We start from the raw sequence: 25,643 nt of genomic DNA, 5'->3' as shown, positions 1-25,643 counted from the left end.
TTAGATTGAAAACGTAGTGTTGTGTTGGAACTTCCTGATCTGGGCTAGAGAGTAGTTGTTACTCTCCTCCTGTGTGGACATGAAGTTACTGTCACTCTCTGCTGGGACCGCCCCAGCTTTTCTGTCTCTCTTAGCGTTTAAAGCTTTAGCACTGGTCTGCACATTATCTGAGATTTTCCTCTTCTGAGAGATTTTAATGAGCTCTTCATCAGACAAATCTTCATCATCATAAAGATCATCACACACTAAGATTTTACTCTTTGGACTTTCATTTCTCACCTTTACCTGTCTGTCACTCTGTTCATCACACACAGTCATTTCTGATCCTTCATCATCCTGACACTCATCATCCTCACTGATCACACCAGACACACTTACTTTCTCTGAAACCCCGCTGCTACGAGGCTCCGCAGCATCCTCCCCAGGGAGAGCTCCACCTACAACAACCATTTCAACTATGCCCTGCTCTGCAGCAGCACCAGCCAGCACCGCAGTCCCAGCACCGCCTGGCACCGCAGCAGTGGCCTCGGCAGCCCTAGAGCTCGCAGGGGTGCGGCATTGACTCTATTTACTCATTAGGTGACTCCGATTTTTATTTGTAAAAAATTTTGAAAGCCATGTGTGATTTTCCTTCCACTTCACAATTATGCACCAATTTATGTTGATCTATCATATGAAATCCCAATAAAATATATTACATTTGTGTTTGTAATGTGAAGAAATGTGGAAAAGTTCAAGGGGTATGAATACTTTTGCAAGCCACTGTAGTCCCATCTGGTTCTGGGACGCCTTGGGATCACCCCAGGAAGAGCTGGGAATGCTGCTGGCATATAAAAGTTAACAGAGCTGCAAAAATAACATATTTTAACATTCTTTTGCCATTTGTTTCCTATTTTTGCCAGCCATTCTTGTCACTTTATACCTGTTTTTGCTAACTGATGCCACTTTTTGCTAATTTCGGCGTTGTTTGTTGCAATTTGTTGCCCATTTTTGCCATCTTACCACCTTTTTGACAATTTTTGCCCATTTCTGCAACTTCTTTTAACACTTTTTTCCCAGTTTAACCCATTTATGCCATTTTTTTTTTTTTTTTTACTATTTTAATCCGTTCTTGCAACTTTCTATCCATTTTTGTCTCTTTTCACTATTGTTGTAGTCTTTTCCAGAAGGTTGTCTCACTTTTTTTCTACTCTAATTTCTGGTATCCTAATAATAGTGCACATTACTGACTAGCTATGAAGTCTGAACTTACTTTCTTAATAATTAATTCACTGTGCCCAGGGGTGTAGCAGAGGGGGGGGGGACGGGTACTGATTACCCAGGTCCACAGTAGGGAGGGGCCCATGAGCAGCCTGCCATGAAAAGTGTGCTTTTATCTATTTTTTTTTCTCAGTACCCTAATTAGTGTTATTATTGAATCAAAAGCTGCAAAATGAACTGGTCAACAGACTTAAAATTGTATCAAATAGAGTTAAATAAAAACTTGGGGGCCTCTGCTAAATTTTCAAATGGTGTGGTCCAGTGCTGCTAAATAATGGAAGTAAATTCAGTTTATCCAAAGTAAAAATACTGCTCATAAATGGGGAAATTATGGTTCAAAAATACATTAAAATGCAGAGATATTTGTAAAAAAATGATGCAATATTTGCTGCTTGGCTAGCCAGTTAAGGGGGGCCCTGTGTATTATTCTTTCTAGGGGCCCAAAATCCCTAGCTATACCACTGAATGTGCCCATCCACATTGTTAACACCGCTAATGAAAGGTCATGCGATGAATTAAAAGGGGTTAACATTCTGAGAAAGGCTGTACTGTATGGAGCCCCAGACATGACATGGTCAAAAAACAAATTAAATTGTGGCCACAATATAGCTATTAACGTGTGCACAAAGTAATAATTCATGGCCACAAAATGCTAAATTGTGGGGACAAAATACTAATTTGTGGCCACAAAGTAGGTATAATGTGAGTACGAAATACTAAGCAAATCGTGTGCACCTTCTCCAAGGTCTAAGGTAGAGGCAGTAGAGGGGCTAAAGCTACGCGATGGACAGGGATAGTATGACTGAATTTTATTTTAGGTTGGGAATGAGCTACAAAGACATTCTGAAATGCCTGGCATTGCAAGGAACCACTAGTACCTAGAGGCATTTAAACAGAAAATTGAGAGCTAGGTTGCTTTACTGGCGGGGGTACCACTTGGACGCCAGCTGTCCAGGAATGATATTAATATTACTAATTAGTATTCTGTGTGCACGTAATACTTATGTCGTGGCCACAAATTAGTATTTTGTGGCCATGAATTAGTATTTCGTGTGCATGTTATAGCTATATTGTGGCCACAATTTATTTTTTATTTTTTGACTATGCAATGTCTCGGGCTAGTATTGTGCTACAGCATAAACAAAAAGTTATTTTTGTTACATTGATAAGAGTGGTTGCTATTCTTTACAATGGACCTATGGGGTGCATGGGGGGAGGGGGCAGTCGCCCCCCCCCCGTGGCCCAATTGTTGAAAAATGCATGCTAAAGTGCCCTGTTGGGAACCAAAATGCGTGTTAAAGTGCCCTCTTTGGAGTCAAAACGTGCTAAAGTGTCCTCTTGGAAGCCAAAACACATGCTAAAGTGCCCTCTTTGGAGCCAAAACATGTACTAAAGTGCCCTCTTTGGAGCCAAAATGTGTGCTAAAGTGCTGTCTTTGGATCCAAAACACATGCTAAAGTGCCCTCTTTGGAGCCAAAGCGTGTGCTAAAGTGCCCTGTTGGGAGCCAAAATGCGTGTTAAAGTGCCCTCTTGGAAGCCAACACGTGTGCTAAAGTGTCCTCTTTGGAGCCAAAATGTGTGCTAAAGTGCCCTGTTGGAAGCCAAAACGTGTGCTAAAGTGTCCTCTTTGGAGCCAAAGCGCGTGTTAAAGTGCCCTCTTTGGAGCCAAAACACATGCTTAAGTGCCCTCGAGAGCCAAGACGTGTGCTAAAGTTCCCTCTCGCTTGGCAAAACACAACGGTGCTAATATGGTGTTAAAATGCACTAGAATACAGGAAATGGCATCTACTTAATTAAAAATGTTCTGGGGCAAGCCCCCAGAACATTTTCAAGTCTTCAAGTCTTGAATAGTTTTCGTTAGCAAGGCTAAGAAAAGCCTTAATTACAATAGCCTGATCTCTGGCTCATCACTTACCTTGTCTGAAACAGTCTCTGCACTCAGACACCAAACATCATGTTGGTACCCTGTTCAATTACTTAGTTTCAGTAGAAAGTCATGACATCTCCTTTCTTTGATCACATTTAAAAACCTCTATTTTTTTCTTTTCGTGTGACTAAGTCTTACTCTATTTGTTTCTATCAGTTTTCTTAAGCTTCTATTGCATGCAATAGCACAGAGAGCTGAATTACCTCAGAAAACTAAGTAAATAGAACACTGGACTCATCCTGGACACGTTGAAAGAAAATCCTGAGGCTCCAATTGTGCTTAAGAGTGCCATACTGTGAGCATGTGAGCCTTTTCATTTCATCTATGGAGCCCAAAGAACGATAAAGGCTTACATTAGAGAGCTTCCACTGTCTCCTCTATGTCCACATTTCTGCAGCCTCATATGTCTTCTGAATGTTTGCATGCCCTTAAAAATAAAGCACAACACATGAAAACAATGGCTTTGAATTGCTCATTTAATAGGCAACCACTGATCAAAGAGCACATTAACATCAACACATTCTGAAAATTACAGTTTGCAGTGGATTACGCATGAATCCTTGTTTTTTTAACGTGAAAAAACTAAACAGATCTGGAAAGAATAGTTTCAGTTTAGAAGCCAGCATTTTGCTGTTATTTGCATTAAAATTAAATCTGTTTTAACTCCTCAGCTACAACCAACCCAAAGGCAGCAGAGTCAAACAAAAACTTTGCAAAGCAGATGGATTGTCCAGATTCCACATCTGTCATCAGGCAAATCCATCTCGCAAAGCTCATTGGCAGACCTGACCAATCAGCGTCATTTGAGGTGAAGCAGGCGGTAGCTACAGGCAGGGTTTAGTTGTACTTTAAGCTGGTAGCAATTGCTGCCGCCGGCTGGTGGAGCGTGTAGCTGGGATGTAGCTCTATGTAGCTGTCTTCAAAAATGAACAGAGATGCAGCATGCACATGAGATAGAGGTAGTGTGGAGGCTGAGGAGGAATGACAGTCAACAATTAAGACAAGTCCTGAAACGTTTGAAGATAGACAAACCAAGTCTATAATCATCCACATCTGTAGACACCGCTGAGGCAAATGTTTGTAGCACTAGATGATGTCAAATTGATTCTTTAAACCAGTGTTAATTTGACAACTAATCTATGACTACAAATGTTTGTCAACACACTTTTTTCCATGAGAAAGATAAGAGTAAGACTTACCAAAAATTCATCTTCTATGACTAAAACTAGACTAAAAACAAATTAAGTTTTCATCAGACGGTGTGAGAAACGGAGAGAGAGAGAGAGAGGAGGGGTTGGGCGGTGATGAGAGAGTGGGAAAGAAGCAGCAAGCTCTGATTTGAAATATCAGTCACCCATTTAAATGACTTGAACTGATGTAAAATACACATAAAATCAAACCTGTTCAAATAAAAATAATGACGATGACAGTTTCAGTGTCAGTGTGCAAACATGATTAGTACAACATGAGCTTGATTTTCTTTTTCACGTGCAAACAATTCTGACTTAGTGTGCAAAGACTTTAAAACTGAGACTAAAATCAAAATAGCTGTCAAAATGAACACTGCTTTAAATCTGTAAAACTAGTAGGAATAAGCTCGGTGTTACAGTTCAACCAGTGACTGTGCAAACTGGTGACGTTCAGAAGTTTGTTTGTATATGTTTAGTTTTCCGTTAAATACATATCTGATGAGTATTTTTGATGTCTTCAAACAAAACTTAATTTTCAGCAGGTGGTTTACATGTGAAAGGGGCCCCAGCTTAACCTTGCAAAGCAGGTAAATTAGCCAGATTCCATGTCTATCATCAGGCAAATCCATCTTGCAAACTTCCAATCTGATCAGTCATTTCATTGAGGGAGAAAGAGGCTGTGGCTACAGGTGGGGTTTGGTTGTATTGGAGGCTGGCAGCAAAGACTGTAGCAAATAGCTAGTATGTAGCTGTAGTATAGTGTTAGTTTGATCAGAACTGGGCCCCATTTCTTTATCAAAACAAGAGCAAAGAGGCCCAAAGAAAGCTTTTTTTTCATTTGATTTTATGAAAAATGTGAGTTCGGACATAGATACAACAAAGCATGATTCAACAAAGAGACAGGATAAAACAAGCATGTTTGAAAGGTGCAAGAAGGGCATGCATGAATTCTATTTTTACCCCATTTCCCTGAGAGATAACAAGGACATTTTGGTAATTTCTCATGGAATTAGCTTGGGAAAAGCAGCTTTTTAATCCAAGAAAACAGCATCTATAAGTTGAAATCTTGGGAAATGTCTGAAATGAGCTTGTGTTTGTAGGAAAACTAAATAGAATAAAAAGCATGGTAGTATGTCCTGTTTGGGCTTCTGTACATTTTTGCCCCTTCATTCGCGACCCACTGAAAACAGCTCCATTCACTCACTCTCCATTCACTCCAACACTCTTTTGTTGTGACTAATAGAGTCAAGTTAACTTTTAAGTGGTATTATAATATTTTAAATTCATTTATTGAATTCATGTGTTATTGTGACTATTGACTCTGTTACACCACCTCTAAGTGAATCTGTGGTTACTTGAGTTCACTTTTTGACTGCTCAGGTCATTCAGCTGACCACTTTGAGTGGATTTTCATTGTCTGATTGAATACTAAACACTGCACTAAGTGAATATGTACATTTATTTTTTGACAGATAATTAAAGTGAAACAGAGCTATTACACCATTCTGAGCAGAAATGTGATTTTATGTTTTTTTACAACAATAATGGCTGTACTGAGTTAAAGGGAATAAGTTTGAGCGATCTAGTAATAACAATTGAAACTGTAATCTAGGTCATTATGAGTATCGGATAGGGACTCAGTATTTGCCAATATTCAAAATTAAAAGATCGGATCGGGATCGGAGGCCAAAAATGCTGATCGGGACAACCCTAGTCCCAACCCACCACCTAAAAACCACTGGTTGGAATTTCTTAAATGCTCTGATTAGCTAATAACCTTGCAGAAGGTCTAGCATTTTTGTTTTTTTTGACATGCCTTCAGTGATTTGTTCCATGACGTCAATGAGAGCACAGAACGCCCTGCACATGTAGCAGCTACAGATGCAAACACACTAAATGGCAAAGGGAAGGAGGAGTGATGAAGCCGGTGCTGAAAGGTGGAACAAGTTTGTGGAGCTCTTGTAAAGGCATCCCCGCTTTAATGATGTCACAGAGCGACGACAACGACTGAGGGGAAAAAGAGAGATAATGAAGAGAAGATACACTTCAGGAACCCTGATTTAATGATCTGATGATCGAGGTGAGTCTGACTCACTCTGTGGGCTGGACTACTATGGTATAATTTAGATGTCTTCCTCCGTGTGGATACTTATTAATAATCAAGATCATTTAAACACGGAGCTGCTCATCGTCACTTCAAACTACAGTCAGAAACACCAAACACTGCTGCTTTGTTGACGTTGTAGCTAAAGAGAGGAGAGTTTTCTTTTACCAAACATTTCTTATAAGAGTGTTTTCAAATCAAAGAGTAATATTCAACTAACCATTAAGGGCTTCATGAAGAAGATGCAGATCTGAACTTTACAGTGGATGGTACGGTGGCTAACAGGATTATTATTTCAAAAGTGCTAAATATATTTCACAAAAACACAAATACATTTCACAGAACATGTGAAAAAACTCCCATGCTCCCTTATGTTTTTTTTTTTGACTGCATAAACACTAAAATCAAAAGTATTACACAGTTATCAAAACTTTACACTCAAGGAGAAAAACACCTGCCCAGATTTGCACCACTATAAACACAATGTCAGCCTCACACTTTTTGCAAAACAGTACACACACAGTGAACACACTTGTATACATTAGACACAAAAGTATATCACGATGTCACTTTCTTGCAATTGCAAAGCACTGACTGTCAAATTACCACACCTACGAGCCAACTGGTTAAACACAGTCATCAGGTGCGCAAACACATGATTGCTTAATTGTAGACACACCAATCAGGTTTAAACACTATAAAAACGCAGCAGGTGAGTTCACCTGTCTCCAACCAAAACGGAAGGAGTCAGAAGAAGAAGAGTGAGGGTGAGAGGGGGAATCCAGGAGGAGGAGGAGAAGGAGGAAGAGAAAGACCTGAAGCAAGGAGTGAACATGCTCAAAGAAAAAACCAGAGTTTTTCTCGGCATGGCAGTGGAGGGTTTATGTTCTCCGGCCCCAGGCTCGGGTACCCCTCATTCAGGCCATGGAGAAGGCCTGTGACCAAATCGACGCCGCAGCTGTGCAAGGATGGATTCGACAGTCAAGACGGTTCTTCCCACGTTGTCTTGCCAATGAGAATATCGCCTGTGATGCTGATGAAACTCTCTGGCCAGATCCAGGCTAGGTGAAGAGATAATATCTAGTATTTTCTGTACCATATTTTCAGTTTTTTTTTCTTTTTACTGTAATAGGAACCTGTGCTAACCTTGCAAAGCAAATGGACACGCCTGTTTCCTTTTTTTTTTAACCGGCGAATCCATCTTGCAAAGCTCCCATCTGAACCGTTTGGGCCCGGTTAGAAAGTGACAGGACCAATAAGCGACGAGGGGCAGTACTTTCAGGCGCAGCAGAGTCGTGACGTCAACTAGGAGCAGCAAGAGCTGGTGCAGTTATGGAGGAAGAGAGTAGCGTGGATGCTGCTAAAGCACCAGTTTTATCAGAGCTTGATGACATTTCTTTGTTAAAAGAAGAACAAAGAACAGCAGTGAGTTGTTTTCTTTTCAAAAACAACAAAAGTGGAGTACTGACATGTCTATAGTCGCCATGTTTTGCGTTATTCCTCAGTAGCTGCGCACGTGCAGCTTGATAGCGGTTACGCGTTTTGTTGCTCTGATTGGCCTGTAGAGATGTGACAGACACAACGTTCACACACTCCGAGTTTTTTCAAAGCCTCTGCCTTTCCTCAAACGTTTGCGGATCACCATCTGAATCCAGGAATGTTTTTAAAGGATTCTTCACTATTGGGAGATAGGGCTAATGGTGGAGGTCTGCACTCTCTGAGTGCTTTTCTAGTTATGTATTTGCACTTTGTGTACTTCACTTACAGTACTCTAATCACTGAGAAGTAGAGTTGCTAAAAGTGTTTCAGGTTAGCATGCCTCCTCCATTCTCTCCTACAACATCTGGAGATACCAGGCAACTTTGCAGCAGTTCTTTTTGTTGATTTGAGTTCAGCCTTTAACACAATTCAATGCCACCTGATGACTGCCAAACTACAGCAGCTTAATATCTCCTCACATAATTCATCTGATTCACAGTTTTCTGAGCAACAGACCACAGGCTGTGAGGATTGGGTCTGTGATGTTCAGTACCACGGTCACCAACACCGGAGCCCCCCAGGGTTGTGTCCTCAGCCCCTTCCTCTACACGCTCTACACCAATGACTGCACAAGCCCCTCATCAATCACAACATACTACAAATAATCTGATGATACTGCAATTTTGGCTCTCCTCAATAATCAGCATTCCATCACTTACTATCACAGCTCAGTCACCCACTTCACACAATGGTGCACAAATAACTATCTCCACATCAATACTGAGAAAAAAGGAAATGGTCTTCAACCCACCCACTCTCAGTCTGAATCAACTCAACATTAACAGGAACACAATAGAACAGGTAAACAAATTTAACTATCTTAGACTCACCATGGACAATAACTTTACCTTTGAACACCACATCACAGACGTCCATAAATGCTCACAACAACATTTTCATGTCCTCTGTACACTGAGTGCCCTCAATGTTGCCCCCCATCTCCTCCTACTGCTGTATAAGAGCATCATCCAGTCCATCATACTCTACTGTTCCTCCTGTTTTTAAACCATGCTGTCAGTCTCCAACAGAAACAAACTCCTCAGGATCACACAAATAGCATAAAAAATAATCCACTCTCCCACACCAAACATCTCAGAACTCAGTGAGAGAGCAATAGCCCGTTGTCACGGACACTGAGCACCCTCTTCATAACTTTTTTTCTGGCTCCTGCCCTCTGGCCGCACTACACTGAAATGGAGAAGAGCCCGCTTCAATCGGAGCTTTGTACCATCAGCCATCTCCATCCTCAACAAACTAGCTCACTGACCTGCCATCACTGTCTTTTGTAACTGTTTCTGTTAATTGTCAATTGTCTATTGTGTTAAATGTTTATGGTGTGAAATGTCAAGAACTGTCATGACGTCTACTTGTGTGTGTGGTTGTGTGAATTGTGTGTAGTGTTTTGACAAAATGGGCCCTGTTTTCAAAATCATGTTTAAGCAATGGAAAAAAAACTGTAAAGAGCTGTGCAAGAGTAAAGAGCTGGTCCACTGCCCCCCTAAGTCACAATATGAATTAGAATTTAAAATTGTGAATGTATAAGGTTAAAATACAACATAAAAAGTAAAAAAAAATCACAAGTTTAAATCATAATTGTGAGATGCAAAATCGAAAATATATTATGAAAACATTCTGGTCTTTATCCAATTATTTTACTCTTTGCTTTTACTAAATTTTCTTTCTTAACAAAGATATTTCAAATCATCAAGGTGAAGTTTACATTTTTATGCTGGAAGGAATCTGCAGACCTTATATCAGTGAGCCAGTTTTAATAAAAAAATTGGTATGATATTGAGGGACAAGTATAACTGTACTATGGGCCAGATCTGACCCCTGGCCCTTGAGTTTGACACCCCAATTTTTCCAGTGTTATGACCTGGCTCAGGGAAGTAACAGAGAGGGAGTCCACATGCAGTTTTAAAGGAATAACAAAATTATATTTGTAAAAAATGGTTAAACTTGTGAAATAACTAATGTGTGTTATCAGTCATTCCTGGGATGTATGGATGAGTGAATGTGTTGTGAGACTGTGGTGAAATGTGCACCAAACCAAACAAAAGGAGATGTCAGCAGCAGGCCCAGCTGAGAGAGAATGAGAGTCTCAACCAGGCTGGCTTATCTGCCTGTCTGAAGGCCCTGCTCAGGTGAGCAGCAATCAGCTGACGACTCCTCACAGCCCCACCCTAATGCCAACTCCAAACACCTGAAAGGGGGAAAACTTTGCTGAGAGCAAGGCATGGAGGAAGTCATGCAGGGTGGAAACTAAATGGGAGGGGTCGTCACACTGGGGTGGCAAATGTGTGCCAGGAAAAAATGTGGCAAAAAGTCCATGTATAGTTGCTCTAAGATGGCATGCAGTAAATAAAACATGTATTTTTTTTAGATAGCCTAGCGGTCTAGGGCGCTACCCATATACGCGGGTGGCCAGGGTTCGATTTTTGGCCTGTGGCCCTTTGCCGCACCTCTCTCCCCAACTCTATCCATTGTCCTCCTCTACTGTATAGAATAAAGACATGAAAAGCCAAAAATAATTCTCAAAACAAACAAACAAACAAAAAAACCCCACTACTTTTGATATGAGATAATTAGTGTCTTCTCCTTTGGACTGATTATTATGGCTTATTTCTGAGTCACACTGTGATCCCTCAGTTTCCCCATGCCTGATAAACCCCTCCTGAACCCAACCTGTCCGGCTCTTCTCCATGACTGATACTTTTTTCACTGCAGCCAAGATGGCTACCGCAGCATGTTCAAGCTCAGCATGCTCAGATTTTAAACTCAAGCTTTTTAAACCCAAATGGCTTTTTAAACAAACCCACAGTTTTTTATAAACATATAGTTTTTAACCAGACACCAGGATTTATGTCCACTGCACTTTTATTATATTGTATCCCCACTTGCTCGTACCGCTACCTTTTGTTACTGAGCAGCATGAAAGAGTGTACCTCCCAGCCGCGAGGAGTCAACACCTCTGACTCACCTCCTTTTTGGCCAAGGGGAACCCACGAACAAGTAGTAAAACAAACCGCGTGGACAACACAAAATCAGATATCCAACATGGACTGTTTCATGTTGTCATGATATTGTTACTGGCAGGGAATGTTGAATTAAATCCTGGACCCCAGGTAGCTGAGACGCCAAACCTACAGTTAACATCCCCTTCAACTCCCGGCAGACTGGCCCCGAGGCCATCAACACAGCGGCTTTTGGTGGGCGGGCTCCTAAGATACTACCGCCCGTGATACTCGGTGGGCTAGCACTGAGGCTAACTTCAGCCATAGAACTGGATGGTCCCAACAAAAAGGGTGGTGGTGTCTTAATCTTCGTCATAAATACCATCTAGGTGCTTAAATCCCGTAATAACAAGGAAACCATCTTAATAGGTGACTTCAACCTAAACTGGCTTGATAAAACACGTGCCAAGAAGTTAAAGAATGTAGCTAACCAATTCAATCTAAATCAAGTGATAAAAGACCCAACCAGAATAACCAGATCCTCTAAAACACCGCTAGATTTAATATTTACAAATAAACTGGATTGTATTAGTAAGACCTATAACTTAATTATAGGTCTGTCTGACCATAACCTCACATTGGTATCTAGACAGTTATCCAAACTGTGCTATAGAAATCTGAATAAAGAGAAGTTCTACACACCGTCTATTTCTAAGAGGGATTTACAGCTCCTGGACACAGAAATAAGCTCGACAAACTGGACAAGTTTAATTTGTGGGAGGAACAGTGAGCAGGCATGTGACAACTTTTAAACAGTTATTAACCAGATCATGTCAAGATTTTTAAAAACCAGTCCACAGAGATGCAGACGAAGGCAAAACTTACTGATTAATGACTTAATAAGAGGCTATGGATCTTAATGAAAGAAAGGGACACTGCCCTCAAAAAATATCTAAAGTCAAGACTGGAAACTGATCATCTGATCTTTAAAAGCATCAGAAACAAAGTTATAGCTCAGCTCAGGAAAACAAAAGCAGACTTTTTTTTCTGGAGGTAATAAAACAGGCTAAGGGAATATGAAAATATAATGGAACTGTATTGATCAGCTATCTGGGAGAGAGCGAACTAGGAATGGACTCATAGAGCTCTATGCAAACAGTCTCAGTAGTGCATTAGTAACCTCACAAACACGAGCTACAGAGAGGGATAGCTCTGTGGAAGCAAATATGTTCAATGAATACTTCATTAATTCCGTTGAAGAACTAAGTAGCTCTTTTCAGGTGGAGCAGTCAGCACCTCTAGTGGATCCTGATGGATCTATGCAGAGGACTAGTCAGCCAGGAGGGCCCACACCGATAGCAGCGGGCTTGTTGAGTTTTGCACAAGTTATGGAAACAAAGGTATTTAAAATCCTCTCAGCACTATCAAATTCAAGAGCAAGAGACTCTTGGGGTCTGGACCCACTTTTCATAAAGAGAAATAAAGATGTTTTAACTGTGCCTATCATGCATATTATAAACCGGTCCCTGGATGACTAAATTTCTATCCTCATTGAAGAGCGCTATTGTAACGCCTATATTTAAATCAGGTGACAGACAGGAAAAACATAATTACAGACCCATCCAAAGTCATAGAAAAAGCAGCTTCAGAGCAAAACACTCTACTGAAACTGCATGTTGTTACTTCTTAGAAGCTATAAAATCTAGTCTTGATAAGGGAGGGGTAGTTAGCCTGGTCTTTCTGGACCTCCGTAAGGCATTTGACACTGTTAACCACTCTGTGCTACAAACTAAACTGCTAAACTTTAAATTTTCGTCAAACACTATTAAATGGTTTCAATCGTATCTTACTGACCGTTTGCAGTGTGTAAGGATTAGGAATAAAATATCTGCTCAGAGAGCCTGTACCACAGGTGTACCACAAGGGTCAATCTTGGGACTGTTGCTCTTCAGCTAGTACATCAACGATCTACCATCCATCAGTGACGGTGTGGAGGTCTTGATGTACGCTGATGACACGGTCATCTTTGCGCATGGGACAGATGCAAATGCAGCTGCAATTAAATTATCGATAGCTATGATGAAGATATCAGAGTGGCTTAACCAGTCATGCCTTAGCCTTATGTTGAACACAAAGAAAACTGTTGCTATGTTCTTCTCGAACAAATGTAATCAAAGCGACTATCCCAACATTGTTGTAGGTAGAGGGATTGTAGAGGGATTTTAATATTTGGGCATCATTCTGGACCCCAAACTCAGTTTTAAAAAAACATCTGAAAAAGCTTGCCGCATGCTGAAATTTATCATTGCTAATTTTCGCCACATCAAGAACTCACTAACAACTGAAGCTGCAAAATCCTACATAAACGCTACGATTCTGTCTCACATACTCTACTGCTCGTCATCTTGGTCTCAGGCTAAACTGTCCGTCTTGAACCCACTTAGACCACTCTACAACCAGGCTTTAAAAATTCTTGATAAGAAGCCGTGCAGGCACCATCATTGTAATGTACTTGAGAAATATGAAATGTTAAGCCTCAACCATCTAATCATGTATTCTATTGTTCGCCTGGAACAAAAAATTTTACATGATGCTGCCCCACCCACTTTGAAGAATTTTGTGCAGCCCTGCTCCGAGTCACTGTGCAGAACGTTAAGGTCGGCATCCAGAGGTGACTGTAGAATCCCACAGAGAAGGTCTGCCTTCTCCCAGTCTGCCTTCTCCTACAAAGGTACCAAAGCATGGAATAGGCTCACAGACAATATAAAAAATATATTAGATTACCATAGCTTTTCATGCACCATTAAAGACTGGATACTTAGAAGTCAGTGCTGTCTGCACTGATCCCAAGGGTGACTCTAGTCTCCAGAGGTTACCTATATGGACATCATACATATACTCAAATAACAGGATTTGTGATGTTAACCACATTTAATTATGTAACATGAGTGTATAGGTACTTTAAACAAGGTAACGACTGAATATAACACTGCATCTAATGGACTTATTGTGTACTCACTGACTGTATTTTGATAATTGAGATTTGTTGTATGTTTTTTATTCACTTTAGTATGCATTTTACAGTGAATGCCTCAGATTCGACATCATGCACGGCATTTTTTTTTACATACCTAACTCTGTTTATTGGAATGTTGTATATGTCTGTTTTTAATGTGAGGACTACAGATGGAATTAGCGTTACGCTAAATCTGATGCATCTTTTTATTTTTTTAAACAATAAATGACACTGCACACTGTCCTGTTAAAATAAATCAACGAAATTAAACTAAACTTATGTATTTCTGCCATTTCTAAACCTCTGTAACACGTCTTCCTGAATGAACCACCAATCTCCCCACCCTGCCCCTTCCACATGTATCATAAACCCCTCCTGTACCCACCCTGTGCGGCTCTTCTCCATGACTGATACTTTTATGGATTTCTGCCATTTCAAAACCTTGATCTGTACCACATCTTCCTGAGTGGACCACCACACTCCTCAGCCTGCCCCTTCCACATGTATGATAAACCCCTCCTGTACCCACCCTGTGCGACTCTTCTCTATGACTGATACTTTTATGGATTTCTGCCATTTCAAAACCTTGATCTGTATCACGTCTTCCTGAATGGACCACCACACTCCTCAGCCTGCCACTCTTATTCCCTTCCCCCCCGTCACACAAATTGTCGTCGTTTTGGACTCGATCCCCCCCCCCCATGACGACATGTTTGCAATTGCCACTGGGGTCTCCAAAGTCAGTGGCTCTGCATGGTGCTTTCCCAGACCGGGTACTGGTGCCCCACCCAGTGATTCTCCTCCACAGCTGGCTCTGCAGGAAGGTACAGAAAAGTCGAGATTTGCACACAGCCTGGAAGCCTTTCTTAAAGCCTTTTTTGAAGTAGCAGTAGATGATGGGGTGAATGCTGGAGTTGGCGTAAGCCAGCCAGTAAGCAAAAGGAAATAAGTAGCTGTTGACAAGGTCCAGCTTGTCCTTTCCCAAACCGTCGCAGACTGCCATCATCATTAGGGTCCAGAATGGGAACCAGGAGAGCATGAAGAGCAAAGCCACCATAGCATTCATCTTTATCACCCTGATCTTCTTCCGCAATGTCAAATGCTGCCTTCCTCTTCTACCTCCTACCTGGTCAGGTGCGTTAGCCAGCTGTGGTTCTCTGTTTGCTGCCACAAAGGTGTACAGTTTGACCCCGATGATTCCGTACATCAAAATGATGGCAGTGAGGGGAACCATATAGATGTAAACAAACAGGATAACAATGTAGTCTTTTCTCATCCGAGGTTTGGAGAAGTCTTCATAGCAGGTGTACAGAGGTAACGCGTTGTTGAAGTCATTGTTGTAATGGAAAGGAACTTTCTTCACAGTTAGCGCCACAGCAGCAGGACACATGATCATCATCGCCAGCACCCAGATCAACACGATGGCAGCCTTGGCAACACGTACAGTTGTCTTAGGTTGTTGAGGGTAAACTATGCAGCGAAACCTGAAACAGATTACATGAAGAAGAGCATTGAAACAACAAGAACAGGGCTTTTATTTGACATATCACACAACCCATATTGATACTAACTGGATAAATCATAGCTAATGAGCATTTACATTCACCATATGGTCTACAGAAGTAAGATTAACATCCCATCTCAGTTTAGCAGAGCCTAAAGTTATTCCCTCATTTTTACATTATGATAAATGAAATAAAAATACAAGGATAAAATGTGAGGAGTGTTTATGGTTAACAGTAATAATCCCAAAGTCTTGTAATGGTTACACACAGCCGCGCGGTAACTGCCCTGAAAAACGGCCTCCTTGCAGGAGGAGTCCCCCGAAATGCCAAGCATTTTTAAAAGCAGCAGCTGCTGCCACGGCACAAGGCAGCAATGATGTGAGGTGCTTCGGTGAGCGTCACAGCATAGCCCGCCCCCCAAGTCCATTATAACCCCCTCCCCAAAAAAACAGAGAGTACCTCACAATCTCTGTATATTAATTAACATGTATAATGTATTATAGAACGGAGGGAAAAATACAGTTCCGTCATCAAAATCCCCCCCTAAAAAATGCGTTTCAATGGTTGGTTCCACAGTTTTTCTTCTGGTTGTCTTTGTACGACGGTGGAGCCGTGCTGTAGACCTCAGGATATTCCGACACCAGCATTATGAGCTCCTCCATTGTTTACTTTGACCCGCAAAGCCTGCTATTTCTGGGTTCTCTCTCTCCTTCAATGTGATTGGCTGCTGCCAGGCGGCTGCTGCCTGAAAGTTCAACACGCTGAACTCCAAGCTGCAGGGCAAAATCTGTGCACGTTCACATGGGCGGTAACCGCTTCTGGGTCCTACCACCGCAGTTAAAACCGCTTCCCATCTGCCGCCCGTCCCTCATTAAAATGACAGGAGGCGGTGAATCGCCGCGCAGCGGCTCTGCTTTTAAAAGTTAATTCATAAACACTAAATAATATGTTTTGTACATTTCTCTGAGGACACCAAAGTCACTACTCAAATAAAGAGGTCTTGAGCTTGCGACTGCAGTCTGTAAGATCTATTTACTGTCACTGCATCTCGGTCCCTGCAGACCTAAAACCATCGCGGCCCACTAGGAGTTCTTCCAGTTCTTCAGATAATCCTGTAAAGGTGTGATATTTACCTGTCAAACCACTGAGTAACTCACCTTTCTACAGCGATCGCCACCAGGGTGAAGACTGACACAGAAACAGACACTCCCTGCACAAAGCCTCTCATCTTGCACACAGTGTTGGAAAAAGGCCAACCTGTTTGGGAAAAAGACAGAAGGGTAGTGCTCAAACTCAGGGCTCTGCCTCGGTCTTTCAATCAATAGTTCACATTTGATTCCTACGTCCCCTGTAACAGAGTAGCTTAAATGTTACAGGTGTAAGCAGGGACATAGCTAGGGATTTTGGGCCACCAGAAAGAATATTACACAGGGCCTCCCTAACCAGCTAGCCAGGCAACAAATGTTGCATCATTTTTACAAATATCTATGCATTTAAATGTATTTTTGAACCATAATTTCTAGATTTATGAGAAATATTTTTTACAATGTTTAGATTAATTTACTTGTATTATTTCACAGCACTGGGCTATACCATTTGGACATTTTTTGAGGGAACGGATTTCAGTCTGTTGCTTTTGATTCAATAATGACACTAATTAGTGGGGATGCTGAGCATCCTCACTATTAATATTTATTTGTAATCATTGCTGGAAGTGAATGTTATGTTTTTTTTTTCTTTTTTTCTGTGTTTGTGTCTTGTGACTGTTCCCTCTTGTAAGGCGTTCTCATACCTGTATGTACAGAATCTGTGAAAATGAATTTCCCAGAAGGAACAATAAACTAACTAACTGACTAAATAGTCATGTCGGACATTTTGTTTATTATTACTTTTCTGGGCCGGCTATCTTCTCCTTCGGACTTTGTCGTATCTACACCGCTTAAACTTTTAAAAAATCAGTTTCTACGACATTCGACTGCTATGACTTTTCTCATTTCAAACTTTGATAATTTTTAAAATATAGATATTTTCATGCTATTTTCAGCTATTTCTATGCTTTTTCAGCCATCAAATGCAGTTTTTAGCTACATTTAGGCCAAAGTCAGCTATTTCTATGCTATTTTCAGCTATTTTAAGGCTACTTTCAGCTATTTTATGCTATTTTCAGCTTTTCTTTAGGCTACTTTCAGCTACTTTTATACTTTTTTTGAGCCATTCAATGCCATTTTCAGCCAACTTTAGGCTATTTTCAGCCATTTCTGTGCTATTTTCAGCTACTTTTATGCCAAAATCAGCTATTTTTATGCTATTTTCAGCTACTTTTATGCCATTTTATGCTATTTTCTGCTATTTTCAGTTTGTTTTATAGGCTACTTTCATCCTTTTATCCTTTTTCGAGCTAAATACCATTTTCAGCTACCCTTGTGCCATTTAATGCTATTTTTATGCTATTTTCAGCTATTTTTGTGCTTTTGGCTATTTTCAGCGGTTCTTCCACAATTCAGCTCTCAGCATTCCCACGCAATTTCAGCTGAAATTGCATTTTTGATCTAGTTAATGATAAGAATAAATAGATAAAAAAAATACATGAAACAGTTTTCCTTGCAGGCTTCCAAAGGACCCCCTCCTATTGTGGGCCCAGGCAATCAGTACCCTTCCCCCCCGTGCTACGCCCATGGGTGTAAAGTTTCATTTCAAAGGTATTCTTAAATCCAGGTTTGATCAGCCAATTTACATTTCCTTTAAAAGTATTTCCCCCCTTCCTGATTTCTTAGTTTTGCATATTTGTCACACTCAGAGCCTCAAAAAAGTTTTGATATCAGACAAAGATAACTTGAGTAAATACAAACTGCTGATTTTTGTGAATGATTTTTTTATTAAGGGAAAAAGCCATCCAAACCAACCTGGTCCTAGGTGAAAAAGTAATTTAACAGTCATTGCCCTAATGACTGGTTTTTCCTCTCTTGGTAAAACAACTGCTAGCAAGTGTTTGCAATAAATGAAGCTTAGTGTAGGTTTAGTCAGGAAGACCATATTCTCCACACTGGTTTAGTAGTTCATGCCTCCACTGTTTCATGCACTCCCTCCTCCATGCTCTCTGCCACATCATGATCAGCTGTTCACATCACCTGGTCACACCTATCTAATAGCACTGCTTCACTTCCTCATTGTTAGCATATCACTGCTGCCCCTTTTTAAATCTGGCTTTCTCCTCCATCAGTTCATTCATGGCGTGGTTCTGAGCAACCCTCCACCTCTCCATCACCACCAAGTCTACAAGTCCATCAATGTTCAGATGGACTAAGATGACTTCTTCAGCAATCACCACCACCACCAGTGTCTGGACTCCACAGGGGAGCTTTCCTCCGCTCAGGGCAGACACCCTTTGATCACGCTATGTCCTTGTGGAGTTCAAGTGCCAAAGAGACTCTGACAATAATTCAATATCTCATCGATGTTAATAAATGATTCTAATAAAGGATTCTTCATCACAAACATAAAATAAAATGTTATCTTTAAATCAGTCACTGGTCTCTCCTGATTGAACTGTCTTTCACATCACTGTTGGAGGAATTTTGGCCCACTCTTCTATGCAGAGCTGTTGTAAGCCACACTGGAGGGTTTTCCAGCGACTCCAAAACCTTCATTCTGTTTTTATGAGCCATTTGGAGGTGGACTTACTGGTAGTTTTCAAATCGCTGTCCTGCTGAACAGCGCAAGTGCGCTTGAGGTCATGAGCTGGTTGGACATTCTCCTTCAGGATTTTCTGGTTGACAGCAGAATTCATGGTTCCATCAATTAAAACATGGGTCCAAGTCCTGGGGCAGCAAAGCTGTCCCAGACCATCACACTGTCACCACCATGTTTGATGTTCTTCTGAAGAAACGTCGTGTTAGTTTTACTCAAGAATACACAGAATATTTTCCCAGAAGTCTTGGGGATCATCAGGATGTTTTTAGTCAAATGTGAGACGAGCCTTAGAGTTCTTTTTGGTCAGCAGTGACTTTGGTATGGGAACTCTCCCATGATGCCATTTTTGCCCAGGCTCTTTCTAATGATTAAGTCATGAACTCTGACCTTAACTGAGTCAGTGAGGCCTGCAGGTCTTTAGATGTTGTTCTGGGTTCTTCTGGGATCTCCTGGATGTGTCATTGATGCACTCTTGGAGTCATTTTGGTAGACTGGACACTAGTAGGAAGGTTCACCACTTTTCACTGTCCATTTGTGGATAATGGCTCTCACTGTGTTTTGCTGGAGTCCCAAAGCCTTAGAAATGGCTTTGTTACACTGTCCAGACTGATATCTATCTCTGACTTTGTTTCCCATCTGTTCTTGGATCTCTTTAGATTTCGCCATGATGTGTTGCTTTTTGAGATCATTTAGCCCATTTCACTTTGGCAGACAGGTTTTATTTGAGGTATTTAAGGTTTTATTTAAGGGCACCAGGTAGGTTTGGATGGCTTTTTCCCTGAAAAAGTGAAATCATCCTTTAAAAACTGCATTTTGTTTTAACTTATGTTATCTTTGTCTAATATTAAAATTTGTTTGATGCTAAAAGGGAACAGTTAAAGGTGGGATGTTTGATATCTCAAGGCATATATTACTTTTCACTTGTAGTGATAGTTGGGATATTTTCCATCACTGTTGGAGCAGGAAGGTGCTAGGGTGAGTGGTATTTAGCTGCTGACCCACCACAGTGGCTTAACTACAGTGCTGTAAAAAAGTATTTGCCCCCTTTCTGATTTCTGAATTTTTGCATATTTGTCACACTTAAATGTTTCACATCATCAAACCAATTTTTATATTTCACAAAGAAAACCCAAGTAAATTCCAAATGCAGTTTCTAAATGATGATTTCATTTATTAAGTGGAAAAAATCCAAACCTATCTGTCCCTGTGTGAAAAAGTAATTGCCCCCTGAACCTAATAACTGGTTGTTCCACCCTTGGCAGCAATAACTGAAATCAGGCGTTCGTGATAACTGCTAATGAGTCTTTTTCATCGCTGTGGAGGAATTTTGACCCACTCTTCTTCACAGAATTGTTTTAACTCAGCCATATTGGAGGGTTTTCCAGCATGAACTGCCTGTTTAAGGTCACACCACAGCATCTCAGTTGGCTTTAAGTCTGAACTTCGACTTGGCCACTCCAAATCCTTTATTTTGTGTTCTTTGAGCCGTTCAGAGGTGGAGTTGCTGGTATGTGTCGGGTCGTTATCCTGCTCCATAACCCAAGAGCGCTTGAGCTTGAGGTCATTAACTGATGGCCGGACGTTGGCCTTCAGGATTTTCTGGTAGACAGCAGAATTCATTGTTCCATCAATCACAGCAAGTGGTCCAGGTCCTGAAGCAGCAAAGCAGCCCCAGACCATCACATTGTCACCACCATGTTTGACTGTTAGCATGATGTTCTTTTGATCAAATGCTGTGTTATTTTTACTCCAGATGTAACGGACCGCACACCTTCCAGAACGTTCTACTTTTGTCTCGTCAGTCCACAAAATATTTCTCCAAAAGTGTTGGGGATCATCAAGATGTTTGTTGGCAAATGTGAGACGAGCCTTTGTGTTCTTTTTGGTCAGCAGTGGTTTTGGCCTTGGAACTCTCCCATGATGCCATTTTTGGCTAGTGTCTTTCTAATGATTGAGTCATGAACTCCGACCTTAACTGAGGCCAGTGAGGCCTGCAGTTCTTTGGATGTGGTTCTCGGTTCATTTGTGACCTCCTGGATGAGTCTTTGTTGCACTCTTGGAGTCATTTTGGTTGGCTGACCATTCCAATCACTTTGTTTCTCATTTGTTCTTGAATTTCTTTGGATCGTGGCGTGATGCGTTTCTTCCCGAGATCTTGTAGCCTACTTTACTTTGTCTGACAGCTTCCATTTAAGTCATTTCTTGATTCAACAAATCTTGCAGTAATCAGGCCTGGGTGTGGCCAGTGAAACTGAACTAAGCTTTCCAAGAACTGTGGTTAATCACAGTTAACGCATGATTTAACGATTATTCCTATAGTCAACCAGTCACCGACCACTGAAACGATTAGTCGACTGGTCGGGTGACACACTGTGGGATCCCTTGATGGCTTTGACGGCTCAATTTTTTTCTTAAACTGACAGCTTAAAAAAAGAATTTTGATGCACTTACAAACATGTATGAACTAAAAATGTAGACAATAAGTCAGAGTTCTTTATTCAAAAATGTATTTAATAACGCTTTATTGCTTATGTGGCAGCTTCAATACAAAAGATGTGTAAAAAAAGTAAAGTTTTTTTCCATTTAAAACCAACGACAGGCAAAAGTTGATTATTAATTACAGAAGTAAAGATTTCGCTCCACTGTTCAAGTATTCACAAGTAGTGAAAGAGGTGATGTGCATCACTCCCTTACATCACAAAGATAACTGTTCAATGCACTTAAAAGGACTAAAATCCCAAAAGTTAATAAGTATTCAAAATGTATTATCAGATCTGATCATGATTAGGGAATTCATGCAAAAAAAGGGGGAATAATATAAATGTATTTTTATTGCTATTTATGTATGGCATCCATGTATTGTTCATGAGCACTCAGTGTTGCAATTTCTTCTACACCATCTGAGGATTAAATAGTGTAATAAAAAGAGTCAGAGTCTGTCATTTAGAATAATATCATACTCATAAGCTGTTAAAACAATTTAGGTGGACCAATAAGAATTATAATTTATATGCATCGTGCAGATGTTGGCGCTGCCATTTCTCTGTTTTCCTTTTTCTGTCGATCACTGCTGAGCATGTGCAACTCTCAACAGAGATAGTATGAATGACAGATGGCTCACTCCAAAGCATCTCAGCTTAAGAAAACATTTTGCAAACACAATATCAACAGGCTGCCTGAAAAAAAGGTGTGCACACGAAACAAACAAATCATCGATGATAAAATGTGTCAGCAACGGAAGTAATTATTGATTTTTGTCGGCAATGGCGACAAATCATTGCATCTCTACTATCAATAAAAAAAAAAACAGAAATAAAATGATAGTTTGTGACGACAGCAAAAATTAGAGTCAGTTTTGGTTTCAGCTCTAGGCAGTGCTATTATGCTAACTCTGTAAACAAACATTTTTGACATTTCATGACTTAAACTGGGACAACAGTAATGTAAATTACTCCGGTAAATTCTCCGGTACATGGAGCATCATTCTCATCCTGACCGGAGTGGAGTCAATACACTGTAAAACGCAACATCAATTTTACTCAGAAACATTGAGTTGAATTAACTCAGTTTTTTGTACCCTGTTCTAAATACCTATCATGAACAAGTTTCTTGTACTTCTTGGCTATAAGAGCTAAAGGGCTCAATTTACTTTAGTTTACTTGGTCTAAACAAAGTGAGTAAAAAGCAGGTAAAATGGAGTTGTGTTTACTTAAAAATCCAAAACAGCGATTTCAACTATTTTTATAAGTTGATAGAACCCATTTTAGTTTTAAGTGAACAGTACTCAAACAATTTAAGTATTTTTTTGTTATTACTCAAATTATTTGAGTTATGACAAATCTGCAGTTTTCCCAGAATGCCTTTGGGCACTGAACCTTTATGCAGTCTGTTTGCTACTGCTGTCTTGGCCAGGACACTTTTGAAAAAGAGATTTTTAATCTCAAAGAGATTTTCTTCCTGGTTAAATAAAGTTTAAAGAAAATAAATAAAATGCACCACGAGTGAAGTTGCTGCCTCAGTTACATAGGGGGCAATGTCAGTGTTATTAATGCCTATGAATGATGGATGGCACACTGACATTAATGAAATATCAACTACTACTTCAGTGGGTCACTAATACCCCTTTTTGACCGAGCTGGTGCTAGGGCTAGTTCCAGGCTAGTGACATTGTTGCAAATGGTGGCACAGTAAGTCCACCTTAGGTGAAATGATAACTTTAAAAAAACTTTTACAGAGAGTACTATCTGACATTTTAAGATAATCAGTTGACTATGATATTTTGAGTGCTATGAACTTATCAATGTTTACAGTGCTCTAAAAATATTAAGTATTGCACACTTGAAGTAAATGATTTAGCCTCAGTCCTGCAAACTTGAATTAACATTTGAATTTCAAGTTTGAGCAATTAAAATAATTGATTTTAAACTAGTAATGAATACTTAAATAGTTCATGTAAAACAAGTACTGCTCACTAAAAATTAACATGTTTTTTTAACTCACAAAAGTCTAGTGGATATTTACCAAGTACTCTTTTGGTATTGATCCCTTTAGCAAAGTACCGATACCAAATGAGTTCTATAAAATACGTCTCACCACCGCTTTTTCGCCGAGTGCCTCCCTGCTTCTCTCTTTCCAGACTGTTTTGGCTTTACTGCCAGTCTGTGTCACGAGAATTTGGAGACCAGTCAAACACCCCTTACCTGCTCGTTCGTGTCACATACTTTAAGGACCAATCAGATGTGTTGATCCTGCCGTACCATGTGTCTTTGAGGACCAATCATTAATCATTAATGACTAACAGATTTCAGCAACTCCACTCTATGAATATGAATTCATTTTATAGTCTGTGATGTGAACCTGGCTGTCTTTCTCACTCAATGTGGTCCCTAAGTAAATTTCAAAATTGTAAGAAAACATTAAAAAATACTGAGAACACATGCCAATACCATAAAATGTATAAAGACCAAATTGTACAAACATAAGATAAATATTTCTATGAAAATCTTTGATGACTTGTATTTCTTACATTTTTAATTCAAATTAGTGGGTATAGATGGCTAAGATAGCCCTTCTGTCTGAATTTACAAAAAAAAAAAGAAGAAATTGTGTATGTTGTGGATATTTTAATTCTATATACAAGTCTACATTTTTTTTCACCTGCTTAAACATTTTAATTTAATTGAATTGTCCCCTTAAATGAATTTCTGAATGACCTGCATACACCTTCTTAACTGCCTGAAATCTGTAACTTGTGAAAGTTTGTGAGCCCAATATTTTATTCTTTCTTCAAAAGCATCAGTATCAGTATCGATAAAATTACATCAAAAAGTATCAGTATCGTATCGAATTAAAAAAACATTGGTATCGCCCATCTCTACAAAAGTCAAGTGTGGTTTACTTCTTATGTTTGAAGCAACGAGTTTCCTTTTTTTTTTTTTAAGTAAGCTCAACTAATTTTGTTTTACAGTGTGGTATCCAGGGCTAACCAGAGCACCCCTGAAATGGGACTGGCTTTCTTCAAATCTTTGAAATGACTGGCTATTTGCCCTGTCAGCCATTTAAACATATCAGCCCAGCTTGCATATCTTTACAAAAAATGGTTTGGATATGAAAGGGGGCCCACCATCCTAAAATTTTCTGTGGGTGGCCCTCAGTGGATAAAGTTTGTAAACCCCTGCTTTAAAGGGATATTTCAGTGACATTGAAGTTGGGTCTTATAAGGGACCTTGCATTAGCCTCCAGTGATTTTAGTGGGCATTGCTCCTTTAAAAAAGAACCGCTGGTTGTACTGGCCAGGAAGCCAGGCTATACAGCAAAACAGATGGGTATAGCTTGTCTGCGGAATTTTGCAAGTTTTCGGATAAATGGGCCACAAAACAATGTTGGCTCAAACATACACACTATTGAAAACTTTTGAAGCCTTTTATTTTGTTACCCAGAAAGCCTCTGTTTTATTGTCCCCACTTTGCAATGCAGGCTGTGGCTACCAGCATTGCATAGTGACAAAAACACAGAGGCTTTCTGGGCATAAAATAAAATGTTTCAACTTATTACATGGTGAGCAATGGTCAAATAGCGTCTACCCCACAGTGTTGAGAGTCGCTCTGTCCCCTACCTGTGATCAGGTTGTCCATCAGTGTTGTAGGGATGCAGAAGATGCCCACCAGAAGGTCACTGATGGCCAGGTTGAAGATGAAGAGGTTGGTGACTGTGCGCATACGACGGTTTACCAGTACGATCAGACACACCAGGATGTTGCCCACCATACACAGCAGGAAGTTGAAGGAGTAGACCAGAATGATGCTGGCAGCCACAATCACAGAGTGCTGATAGTAGGGGGAAAAGGTGATGTTGGTGGCATTTGTGACACCTACTGAGGTGCTGTTTCCATAAACTGCTGTGGTGGCTGATAACTCCGGCTCCTTCCCCTCCTCACCCATGATGTCCAGAGTCTCCAT

The 25,643-nt window shown here is 40.4% G+C and overlaps 1 protein-coding gene across 1 annotated transcript; it reads right to left on the bottom strand.

The window, feature by feature from the left end:
- On the bottom strand, positions 1-25,643 carry LOC121517187 (orexin receptor type 2-like). The gene is made up of 6 exons (XM_041798753.1): positions 25,301-25,643; positions 16,653-16,752; positions 14,376-15,474; positions 13,581-13,697; positions 12,934-12,998; positions 1-535 (listed from the first exon to the last, which is right to left on the bottom strand). The coding sequence occupies exons 1-6, from the start codon at positions 25,641-25,643 to the stop codon at positions 1-3; spliced, it is 2,259 nt and encodes a 752-aa protein (XP_041654687.1).

This window comes from Cheilinus undulatus, linkage group 2, assembly GCF_018320785.1.
Source record: "Cheilinus undulatus linkage group 2, ASM1832078v1, whole genome shotgun sequence".
Taxonomy (NCBI): Eukaryota; Metazoa; Chordata; class Actinopteri; order Labriformes; family Labridae; genus Cheilinus; species Cheilinus undulatus.
Note: the sequence above shows the minus strand (reverse complement) of the source record. Positions and strands in the feature narration are given on the sequence as shown.

Coding starts and splice junctions, on each gene's coding strand:
- LOC121517187 (XM_041798753.1), bottom strand. CDS start 25,643: ATGGAGACTCTGGACATCATGGGTGAGGAGGGGAAGGAGCCGGAGTTA. Junction 15,475..16,652: donor GTGGCGATCGCTGTAGAAAG/GTGAGTTACTCA, acceptor AATCTGTTTCAG/GTTTCGCTGCATAGTTTACC. Junction 13,698..14,375: donor ATGGAGAAGAGCCGCACAGG/GTGGGTACAGGA, acceptor GTACCTTTGTAG/GAGAAGGCAGACTGGGAGAA.